Below are 12297 nucleotides of genomic sequence, written 5' to 3' on the forward strand. Positions count from 1 at the left end.
ATAAAACTGGATTTGGAACCTATTCAAATAGAATGGATTTATGTTTTTAAAATTGAGCGTAAAAGAGGTGAAGCTGTTCCAGAGGTTTAAGCCTGATTCAGAAGAGGCCATGGAACGAGGGATATCATTGCTAGTGTTTGATGGATCTTGGCTGAAAGCAGAGAATATCAGAAAGATGTTTACCTGTGATTTATTGACTACACAAAGGCTTTTGATTGTGTGGATCATGACAAGCTATGGACAATATTGTAAAGTATGAGAATTCCAGAACACTTAATTCTGCTCATGAGGAATCTGTATATGGACCAAGAGGCAGTTGTTCGAACAGAACATGGGAACACTGGATAGTTTAAAATTAAGAAAGGTGTACAATAGGGTTGTATTCTTTCACCATACTTATTCAGCCTGTATGCTGAGCAAATAAACTGAGAAGCTGGGTTCTATGAAGAAAAACAAGGCATCAGAATTGGAGGAAGACTCATTAACAACCTGCAATATGCAGATGATACAACCTTGCTGGCTGAAAGTGAAGAGAACTTGAAATATTTACTGATGAAGATTAAAGAGTACAGCCTTCAGTATGGATTGCATCTCAATGTAAAGAAAACAAAAATCCTCACCACTGGCTGAATAAACAACATTCTTATCAGTGGAGAAAAGATTGAAGTTGTCAAGAACTTCATTCTTCTTGGATCAACTATCAACACTCACAGAAGCAGCAGTCAAGAGATCAAATGATGGATTGCATTAGGAAAATCTGCTGCACAAGATCTATTTAAAGTGTTGAAAAGCAAAGATGTCATCTTGAAGACTAAGGTGCACCTGACCCAAGCCATGGTATTTTCAATAACCTCATGCATATGAAAGTTAGACAGTAAATAAGGAAGACTGTAGAAGAATTGATACTTTTGAGTTATGGTATTGGAGGAGAATACTGAAAGTGTCATGGGCTGCCCCTACAACCAACAGATCTGTGTTAGAAGAAGTGCAGCCAGAGTGTTCCTTGGAGGCCAAGATGGCCAAACTTCATCTCTCATGCTTCGGACACATTGTCAAGAGGGACCAGTCACTGGAGAAGGATATCATGTTTGCTAAGGTGGAGGGTCAGAGTAAAAGAGGAAGACCCCAGCGAGATGGATTGGCCAAGTGACAGCATCAATGGGCTCAAGCGTGGCAACAATACTGAGGTTGGCCCACGATTGAGCAGCGTTTCGTTCTGTTGTACATAAGGTCACTATGAATCGGCACCAATTCAATGGCACCTAACAACAACAACATGTGCATATAAAATTCGCAGACCACGATCCTCAACACATTGCATCCCCCTTCATCAAATACCCATCCTCCTTTTTCTCATAATGTTTGTGCTGTTCCTTATATCAGAAAACCCCACCTTAAATCTGAAAACTCACTAGTCTAAGCATTTCCTTGGATCCTGGTAACTCCCTACAACATCCTAGTCTTCACAAACTCTCACACAGATCCTGTTTGCATCTGCTAGAAGGTATGGGCTGAGTGCGCTTTCAATATTTAACATTATCAACGTTGAAGTCAGAATTTTCATTTGTTGTTGTTGTTAGGTGGCTTCGATTCAGTTCTGATTCCTAGTGACCCTGTGCACAACAGATCAAAACACTGTCCAGTCCTGCTCCATCCTGACAATTGTTATGCTTAAGCCCATTGCTGCTGCCACTGTGTCAGCCCATCTCCTTTGGGGGTTTTCCTCTTTTTCACTGACCTTCCACTTTGCCAAGTATGATGTCCTTCTCTAAGGACTGGTCCCTCCTGGTCACATGTCCAAAGTATTAGGGGCGAAATCTGGCCATCCTGATTTCTAAAGAGCATTATGGCTATACTTCTTCCAACACAGATTTATTTCTTCTTATGGTTGTCTGTGGAATTTTTAATATTCTTATCCAACGCCGTAATTCAGATGCATCAGTTATTATGGTCTCCCTTATTCATTGTCTAACTTTTGACATGCATAAAAGACTATTGAAAATACAATGGGTTGGATCAGGTGCACCTAGTCCTCAAACTAACATCTTTGCTCTTGAACACTTTAAAGAGGTCTTGTGTAACAGATTTGCAAATGCAAAACATCGTTTGATTTCTTCACTGCGTCTTCCCTGAGTATTGATTGTGGATCCATGCAAAATGAAGTCTTCGATCTTTTGTCCATTTATCATTAAATGGACAATTGGTCCAGTTTGAATATTTTTGTTTTCTTTACACTGAGGTGAAACCACTAAGGGCTGTGGTCTTTGATCTTCATCAGTAGTATTTTAAGTCCTCTTCACTTTCAAGAAGCAAGGATGTGTCATCTATATACCACAGGTTATTAATTCCTCCACTCCTGATGTCACATACTTCTTCATATTAACCAGTTTCTCAGGTTATTTGCTTAGCATACTGATTGAAAAAGTATGGTAAAAGAATGCAGTCCTGGCACACACCCTTCCTGATTCAAACCATTCGATTTCCCCTTGTTCTGTGTGAACAATTGCCTCTTGATCTCTGTACAGTTTCCACTTGAGCACAGCTTCCAATTTTCTTAGATTGATACTTCATACATTCCATGTTCTGATTATTAGTAAATATTTGCAGCTATTTCTCCTTATTTTGAGTTGTGCCCCTTCATCAAAGAAAGGTCCCTAAAGCTTGACTCCATTCGCGTCATCACAGTCAACTCTACTTTGAGGAGGCAGCTCTTCCCCAGTTGTATTTTGAGTGCCTTCCAACGTGAGTGGCTCCTCTCCCAGCACTATCTCTGACAATGTTATGCTGCTATTCATAAGGTTTTCATGGGCTAAGCCTTCATAAGCAGTCTGCCTCACCTTCTTCCTAGTGTGCCTTTGTCTTGAACCTCATTTGAAACCTGTCCACTGTGGATGACTCTGCTAGCATTTAAAATACCCGTAGCATAGCTTCCTGCATCACAGCAACATGCAAGCCACCACAGTGCAAAAAACTGACAGATGAGTGATGGACATTTCCTTTATCTGTCTCCAAATACTTTTCCACATAAATCTCATTCTTTTCTTTCAAGATGACCTCATTTTTATCAGTAAGTTCCCTGAACAGAATTCCAGCACATTATTGAACCCAAGAACTCAATTTTCGCAAATGACTAACCTATCCCTTCTGTGTATCTCTTCTTTGAAACAGCTAGTAATTCTGGACCTGATGAGCCAAAGAAATTGTTTACTTCTCCCAGCCCAAAGAGAGAGAGAGAGTTACTTTGATAACTCCAGATATTAAATGCTTTGGATAACCTAAGAGGGCTTCAAAAAACTTAAGAAGAAATCTATGATCTTTTTATTCCATCTTTCCACAAACCTTTTGAAGCCGTCTCATATATACTAGCATGCTTACCTTAGCTGAATATAGGTGGAAAACTCTATGTTTTCCAATAAGAGGTGGATACCTTTTGAAATAAGTAACCGTCTGCCAGGCCAAGGCTATACCCAAAGGACCCTCGATGCTGTCTGAACCATCCTCACTCATATCCCCAACTGCAGTTTAGAATTTTTGGTTCATCTCTCCTCATCTTCATCTTGTAAAGTGACCAATTCATAAGCTATGCCTTCTGTATCCTTAATGTGTTATTTTTCCCTCCTCTTGTCCCTACTGCCTTCCCCTTCCTTTTTTCCTTCTTCCCAGTGCTCCGAATCTGTCATGAAGTTTAAAGCAGAAACAAAAAAAAAAATTTAATGACTCTGACATTCACTTAAGATGTTTCCATAAGATGAGGTATTGGTTCCTTGATCCTACAGCATAGTTTCTGTTAGAGAGGGGATATGACTTACCCTTTAAATTATTCACAATTCAATATGCAGTAGAGTCTAAGAGTCTGCTTTGTGAAGACAATCATATGACCTACTGTATAGTAGGAATTAGGGAGAGGCTACTGGTGATCTGATTTCCAAATGGAACTGGTATTTTGTTTTCCAAGAACATTTGGCTGACAGCATTTGTAATGGTCAGGAAGAACCCTCTAGAAGTGAGGAAAGACACAGTGCAGCCTCTACCACAAGTCTCGTCTGGGTTTAGCCTGGGCACCTTTAGCCATTTAGGAACATCTATAGTGATAAGGTCTTCCTTATTCACTGGAAGACTGTAAAAGTATTCATGCTTTTAAGTTATGGTGTTGGAGGAGAATATTAAAAGTGCCATGGGCTGCCCATAGAATCAACAGATTCGTTTTGGAAGAAGTGCAGCCAGAGTGCTCCTTGGAGGCCAAGATAGGCAAACTTCATCTCTCATACTTTGGACATATTGTCAGGCAGGACCAGTCACTGGAGAAGGATATCATGTTTGGTAAGGTGGAGGTTCAGAGAAAAAGAGGAAGACCCCCAACAAGATGGATTGGCCAAGTGGCAGCAACAGTGGACTCAAGCGTGGCAACAGTAGTGAGGTTGGCCCAGGATCAGGCATTGTTTCATTCTGCTGTGCTTATATAAGGTCGCTATGAGTTGGTCCTGACTCGATGGCACCTAACAAGAACAACAACATAGTAATAAGGAGCTCTGGTAGTGGAGGGGTTATGAATCGGGCTGCTAATCTCAGTCAGCAGTTCTAAACTACCAGCTGTTCCATGGGAGAAGGGTGAGGCTTTCTGCTCCCATAAAGATTTACAGCCTTGGAAACCCTATGCAGGGTTGCTATGAGTCGAAACCAACTTCACGGCACATAACAACAACAACAAATAGTAATATGACTTTTTTTTTATTTTGTATTTTTTGGCATCTTCATATATGTAAACAGAGTTATAGAACATACAAAGATAAACTATAACTTATGTAATATAGTTTATTTGCTAGTCTATTTTCTAAAAATTCTATTTGAATTTAATAGAGTTTCTTTAAGCCTTTATTTTATCTACTTTTGAACTTGCTTTTTATTTTTTGTGGTTGCTATAGCCGTTCGAAACTACCAGCTGTTCCGCGGGATAAAGATGAGGCTTTCTGCTCCCGTAAAGATTTACAGCCTCGGAAACCCTGTACATGGTCACTATGAGTTAGAACCTACTCCACGGCACACCACCACCACCATAGGGCAAATAAATCGTTCTGTCTGTGCATCTCCTGAATTTTGTAGTGTGACTTTAGATCCTGAACCAGGCTCAGAAAGAAGTCAAAGTCAGATGATCCTCAGACACAAGTAGCTGACTTTGTAAGAGAAGGTCACCTATGTCACAGCTCAGGCTGCTATTTTCTGCTAGCTATCTTTTCAATACAACTCTGAGTTCAGAATTGAAGCTCATCTGGCATTCGTCCTTTGCTTCCTGTCATTCTGTAGTCATCTCTTTCTTTAACACAGAGAAACTGGTGAGTCAGAGGCAGTGCGAAATCAACTGTGGCAAATGAGATTTCCATCCCCCCCCCCAACCACCTGCAAAATAAATGAGTACACAGTGTCTCTGAGTGTGTCAGCAGGGAGGAATCTGTTATTGTGAAGAGTGGAAGAGATCTCTTCTATGTAGGAGAAGGTAGAACAATGTACTTGTGCTCTTTAATCATTTGTATCTTCCACTTTCAGGTCCCTTTCAGTGCTACAATGTCACCGGTTCGCTTGCATTCCTCCAACCCCAACCTTTGTGCAGATATAGAATTTCAGACTCCCCCCAGCCATCTCACGGACCCTCTGGAAAGTTCAACGGATTATACAAAGCTCCAAGAAGAATTTTGTCTAATTGCACAGAAAGGTAACACAAATATAACAGGTCCTCTAGAGAAGCTCTCTTCTTTAATGGGAAGTTGCCATTTTTCTTTTATCTTTCACTAGGTAGACATGCTAAACACACTGCTGTGAAGTCTATTCCAACTCATAACTACCTTATAGGGCAGAATAGAACCACTGCCAGCTTCCATGTTGTAAATCTTTACAGCAGTCGACTATTAGCATTTTTCTCCCCGGCAGCTGCTGGGGGATTTAAACTCCTGACCATTCCATTAGCGGTCAAGTGCTTTAACCACTGTGCCATGAGGCCTCATGACAGTCATGCTAGAAAAATGAAATATCATTATATAGTAGTTGAAGAGTTTTTATACAAAATGCATCAGAATACTTTGCCCGGAATCTGACCACACATCAGAGTTTTACAGTTTTGATTGAATAAAGAAAACATCATTGTGATGAAAAAGGAAGAAAAAAATGCTTTATCCTTGGAAGTCTAGCAGATACTACTATTCAACATCTCTTTTTTTTATTCCAGTACCCTTTAATTATCCATTAATAAGTATTTATTGGTTGTGTTTAGCAAGAAAGAAAGAAAGAAAGAGATTCTGGTGGAGTTTCTTTCTTTCTCTGGTAGCGTAGTGGTTACGAGTCGGGCTGCCAACCTCAAGGTATGCAGTTCGAAACTACCAGCGGTTCCACAGGCGAAAGATGAAGCATTCTGCTCCCGTAAGGATTTACAGCCTCAGAAACCCTATGCAGGGTCACTATGAGTCGGAACCGACTCCACGGTACTTAAAAACAACATTGTTTTGTATTTTACAATTTGTGGACCAGCAGTTCAGGCAGGGCTCAGCTCTACAGTTCTGCTCCACATGGCACTGACTGGACTCTCACTTGATGGTATGAATCTGAGCTGGGCTGAAAGGTCCAAGGTGACTTCACTCATATGCCTGGGACCATGGCAGGAGAGTTGGAAGACTGCAGTCAAGTGTCCCCCTCTCCCTACGTTGTCTCAAGGACCCCCTTGTATGCTCTCAGGACTCCAAGAGACCAGAGTAGAAGTTGCTCTCCTTCCAGGCTGGTTCTGGAACTCAGACAGCATCACTTCTATTCAACTGGACAAGAAATCACAGGCCAGCCCAGATTTTACAGAAGAAGGAACAAACCATACCTCTGAAGCTCCTTTTCATGTCAATTTTTCCATAAGGCTTACTGCGTAAACTGAATTATCAACATCCACAGAGTAGGTTATGATCAGTAGAAGAAGCAGGGGAGTATAGGTGGACGGAGCAGCCTGGTTCCCAAGTCCCCTTCCCCCCGTATTTCCATGGCATTTTACATTGAGCCATTAAAAAGTTTTTGTTTCCTTTTTTTATTATGACCCTTCCTAGGTATTGTCTTTTTAACTGTGTAATCTCTTGGAGAGAAAGAATACATTTATTGTTTTCAGTCACTAATACCCTATTATGAATTAATCACATTTCTTTCCCCTGGGGCTGCCAGTAATAGGCTATACAATAGCCTTGTAAATGTGTGTTAAATGGAACATCTCAGGTGCCCCCTAGTCATTAAGTGCTTGGTAGTATATAACAGCGTGAATTTATGTCCAGTTAATCCAGTAACTCTTACTTCCAGCAGAGGGCACCAAGTAGAATGAGACGACAAATGTATGTGTTGGATACAGTCCAGTTGTTAACAGGAAATGGGTGAATTTGAAGGCAGTTCAGGAAAGCTTTGTGTATTTGGTGCAATCCTAAAGCTTTCAGGAAATCCACATTTCAACAGTTTTAAAGCCACTATTGAATACATGTTTTCTTTTTAACAGGCACACAGATTCTCTATGCTAGGTGGGGATAAAAGGGCTTTTCTAGGATTGCTAAGTGAACTCTTTAAAAAGAATTAATGAATTTTTAAATGGGCAAAGACTGCTTTCAGCACTGCCCATGCAGTGCGGTTAATGTAGTCCAAGTATTGGGATATTACCTTTAAATTGATCATAACTGGAAATTAACACATAGATCAATAGATTGTGAATTCATTGTGCTGTTGCTTGTTCCCCTTTTGATTCAGGCTACAGTATTTTGTGCTAAAATTTTCTATGTCTTTTCAAAATAACCCTTCTCAGCTAAGGGAATCCCTATTTTAGAAGACTGCATTCTCTATAAAATCTGATATTGTAGAGATAGCAGTTGAAAAACCAACCATTTTTGTATTCCAAAATTAAATTAAAGACTGCCACAGGTTTTACCAGTATAGGCTGTGGGGTATGCAGGAATGGAGGTAAGGGGGTTGTTTTTATTGTGACTTTTAAATCAAAAACACTTCCAACATATTCTTTGCTGTAGGTAAGTGGTTCAAATGATCTTCTTATGACTAAATCTTTCCTCAAAAAGAACTAGTCAGAACTTCAAATTGAGCTACCTATTTTGTGTTAGCTTTATTGTGGTGGTAGTTCTGTGCCATCGAGTCGGTTCAGACTCATAGCAACCCTGTATAGGGTTTCCAAGACTGTAAAACTTTTCACAAAGTAGAAAGCCTCCCATAGAGTGGCTGGTGGACTCAAACTCCCAACCTTGTGATTCATAGTCCAATGCTTATCCTACAGAGCTACCATGCTCCCCTTTATGTTGGCAAGATTCAGGAATATGAGTTTTTTTTGGAAACAATTGTTAGATAGTTATAAATGAGTTACATGAGACTTCATGTTACACAGGACTTCAAAAATATCATCATCAAATTCGACACAGTAAAACTTGTTCTTTTCTGTCTAGGATTTATAAATTAGTTTCTAAATATTAGAGTTGATATTTTCTGCAGTAGTTTCAAATCTTTGTTGCCTTGTCTGGTATGAAATGCTAAAACTTCCACCCTGATTAATTAGCACTATCATATTTATTAGTGAGTCCTGGTGTCACAGTAGTTAAGCATTTGGCTGCTCACCAAATAAGAAGAGACTTGGAGCTATGCTCCCATAAAGATTACAGCCTAGGAAACTGTATATGGGGCAGTTCTACTGTCACCTTGTGGTGCTATGAGTCAAAATCAACTCAACAGTACAGAACAACAACGTATTTATTTTTGGTATCTATATTCTGATAGTTTCTGTTTTAAGACTAAATTTTAATTAGCGGTAACATAGCCTTCTAACTGTCTATGTATGAGCTACAGTGTTAAGAAGTTTATAATATATATTCTTTCTGGATACCTTTGATATCTGTTTGTCACTTTTCTCTTGACCCTTGCTGCATCCTCCCCCAGTGCATTCGCTATTGAAGTCTGCATTTAACAGCATAGCTATAGAGAAGGAGAAGCTTAAGCAGATGGTTTCTGAACAGGACCACAATAAAGGCCACAGCACACAGATGGCTCGGCTCAGACAGTCACTATCTCAGGTAAACCCACGTGTTTCCACATGAGAGACACAGTCACTTCTGTAAAACCAAAGAAGGGGGAGGCTTGATTATGGGTTAACCACATTCATGGGTTCGGCACATTCATCTGACACTCTCCCAAGACACTGAGGTGTCAGTGTTAACTGCTACTACATTTTTTTCTAAAAAAGGAAACAAGGTAAGGGCAAAAGTCAATTATTTTCGTTAACTGAATACTTCCTGTCTATCTTAAGGTCATTTATAAGACAGTCTCTGATTCTTAAAAACAGTCATGCATCATTTCCTAAAATATGTTCCAGAATATTTGTTCAGTCCAATATTAAATACAACATGGTGTACTATAGTCCACATGTATTACTTTTCCTTCTTATTAGACATATTAATCTGTTAAAAGTTACTGATTACTATGACCTCTTCTTTTGTTGATTTGCAGTCTTAGGACTACCTTCATTTCTAGTTATGCTCCTTGAAGCTCAATTTTCATATTTCAACATATGTTAATACAGTTGATTTTATGTGACCAATCAAATCCCAGCATATATCGAAGTTGAAATATTTGATGAAAATTCCTTAAAAGTGCACCTTAAGCTTTTCTATTTCCTCTGAAGTAAATATTTTCATCATGTAGTCAACAAATGCACTTAATTTAATTTCTTTGGGAATTTGATGTTGTTATATGATTTTTGTGTGAGAATTCAGTATTTACATAAAATATTGTTCACTTCCTGGTGCCTGGGACCAGAGTGAAGGAGCAAGCAAATCGTGGGTAAGTGGTTCTCCATGTGGGTCAGCTCCTGCTTGAACAATTTCCCTCGGTCCATCTAAATTAGACCTTAAATTAACGCGTTTGATGTACCTGAGCTGTCAGCTGACTTCCAGTGTTAAATGTCATGTTACTGAGTGCTGTTATCTGGGTCACACTTTTTGTGTCCACCACACCATGCGTCAGTGGAGGTGCATACGCTGCTTCCAATGGAAATAAGCGCTTTAGGAGCATGATCGTTAAGCAGCAGCTATTCCACCAGTTTGCAGATTGCTTTATTCGTAAGGAAGTGTTCATGGTTTTCACTGCACTATTGTCATGACATTTACCTGTTGAATGTTATTTATGGTAATTGATCACACATCACAAAGATTAAAATATCAAATAAGTATACAAATGTCATTTTGTAAGCTTTTAAAATATCTTCTTTCCCCCTAACTGTTGCAATACTACTTCAGACATCTTGAATGATGATACTGGTCAAGTTTGCATTCACAAAAATCAGAAACATTGTTTCTTGATTTTATTCGCTTGTTGGTAAGACTGGAAATGGTATTTACAGATCCAAGCTTGGGCTGCAGGTCAGATAAGGTTATAGAAATGATGAAGAACAGAAATTTTAAAGCAGTTATCCATTTGACTATTCATTTTATTTCATTCAACTGCTTATGGTAGGTACTGTGCAAAGTAGCAAAAGTAGGAAGCTCCTGATTTGTTTAGTAAAATGAGCAGCATTTACCGAGGAAACTGTTCAGTGAACACACAGAAATGCATCCAGAGCACAGATGAGTGGTGCAGATTTCCCAGGTTCTGTTCAGAGGAATGAGAGATCCCTAAGCTGAGAGTGGAACCACAGATCAGGCTTCCTGAAGGAATCAGACCTTAAGTTGGGTCTGGGCAGACAGCAGGAACTCCCAAAGCAAGAACTGGTACTATCATGATAAAAGTGTAAAATAAAACAAAATATTATCAATTATATATTATTTGGATAAATACTTTCCTCTGTCATCCAGAGTTATTTATTTGCATATAGAGTTGGTGGTGGTGATATGCCGTAGGGTCAGTTCTGTCTCATAGCGAACCTGCATAGGGTTTTTGAGGCTATAAATCTTTACAGGAGCAGAAAGCCTCATCTTTCTCCCATGGAATGACTGATGGTTTCAAACTGCTGACCTTGAGGTTAACAGCCCTACTCATCACCACTATACTACCAAAGATTCTTTGCGTATAGAGTTAGAGCCTCAATAAATTTTTGCTGAGGTTTTGTTTTTGTTTTCAGTTGTTATATTTAGTTGTTTTTTTACCCAAAAGCTCAAAATTTTATCCGCAAAAAACAGGAGAGCAATTTAGGACTAGAAACACAGGTATATCTTACCCACTGGGGAATTCAGTGCTTCCAGTTATGGTATCACAACATCTGGGCTATGTTCACATTCTGGTGTCTGTTCATACCCTCACTCACCATATATGTAGTCCCATCACCTCTGGGGCTGGGCTCTTTTGTGAATATGATTGAAAGCTTACGCCTTCCTAGGTTATCTAACCATGGTTAGACCACTAGAGAGGTGCCTGGAGAATGGCAGGTAGTTTATAGATACTGAAGCAAGGAGAGAGCTCAACAGGGAAGAGCTACTCTAAGAGCATCTAGTTCGGTAGACAGATGCCAGCCTATCAGGGAGCACACAAAGATGTTTGTATCGATATTAGCAGTGTTAGGAGTACCTTAAAGAATTTTAATTGGTGACTGATAATGCCAGAAATTGGATATTTTGCTATGTATTCTACATATAAAGGAGCCCTGATAACACAGTGGTTAAGGCGCTTGACTGCTAACTGAAGGATTGGCATTTTGTACCCACAAGATGGGAAAAAAGACCTGGTGAAGTATTCCCATAAAGACTGCATCTCAGGCAGCCCTCTGGGTTCTACTCCATCCTGTAGTGTCAACTATGTGAGTTGGAATTGACACCATACAACAACAATTACTACGTTTTAGAAAGATGACTCTGGTATAATATAGAAGATTGATAGAATAGAGGCAAAATTAGTTCAGAGGCTATTAAGATATTACAAAGATCTCTGTCTAAATTTAAGCAAGTACCAATAGTATTTGAAGAGGAGATAGATGGCAAAGACAAAAGGAGAGAATAAGCATAGCTTGGAGAGAAACAAGAAAACAAGAATCAAGACTAAATTCCAAGGTTTTGACTTGTAGACAATTTCATATATAGATCTAGAGCTCAGGAGAAGGGCCTGGGTTACAGAGAAGGATGTGAATACCCTAATTGACTATGCAGCTTCAAAAAGTCCATGGGGAAAATCCATTATCTTTCATTCCATTTTCCTGCAGTTTTTGAAGCTCCCTTGTATAAGTAAAGTTATAGGCATTAATGAATTGTGTATTGAGTCAGAATAAAAGTTAGCCAATGGTGCTGCCATTGAGGAAAATTCATATTTTTA

The 12297-nt window shown here is 39.4% G+C and overlaps 1 protein-coding gene across 5 annotated transcripts in view; it reads left to right on the forward strand.

Moving 5' to 3' along the window:
* Positions 1–12297, forward strand: part of OSBPL6 (oxysterol binding protein-like 6) — a 133018-nt gene that overhangs the window by 85922 nt on the left and 34799 nt on the right. For all 5 annotated transcript variants that reach the window (XM_006866685.1, XM_006866683.1, XM_006866684.1 and 2 more), the window contains 2 exons: positions 5542–5707; positions 8941–9074. In XM_006866685.1, coding sequence (XP_006866747.1) covers positions 5542–5707; positions 8941–9074 — 300 coding nt within the window. The remainder of the gene's footprint in view (positions 1–5541; positions 5708–8940; positions 9075–12297) is intronic.

The sequence above is a fragment of the Chrysochloris asiatica genome, unplaced genomic scaffold (genome assembly GCF_000296735.1).
Source record: "Chrysochloris asiatica unplaced genomic scaffold, ChrAsi1.0 scaffold00094, whole genome shotgun sequence".
NCBI lineage: Eukaryota > Metazoa > Chordata > Mammalia > Afrosoricida > Chrysochloridae > Chrysochloris > Chrysochloris asiatica.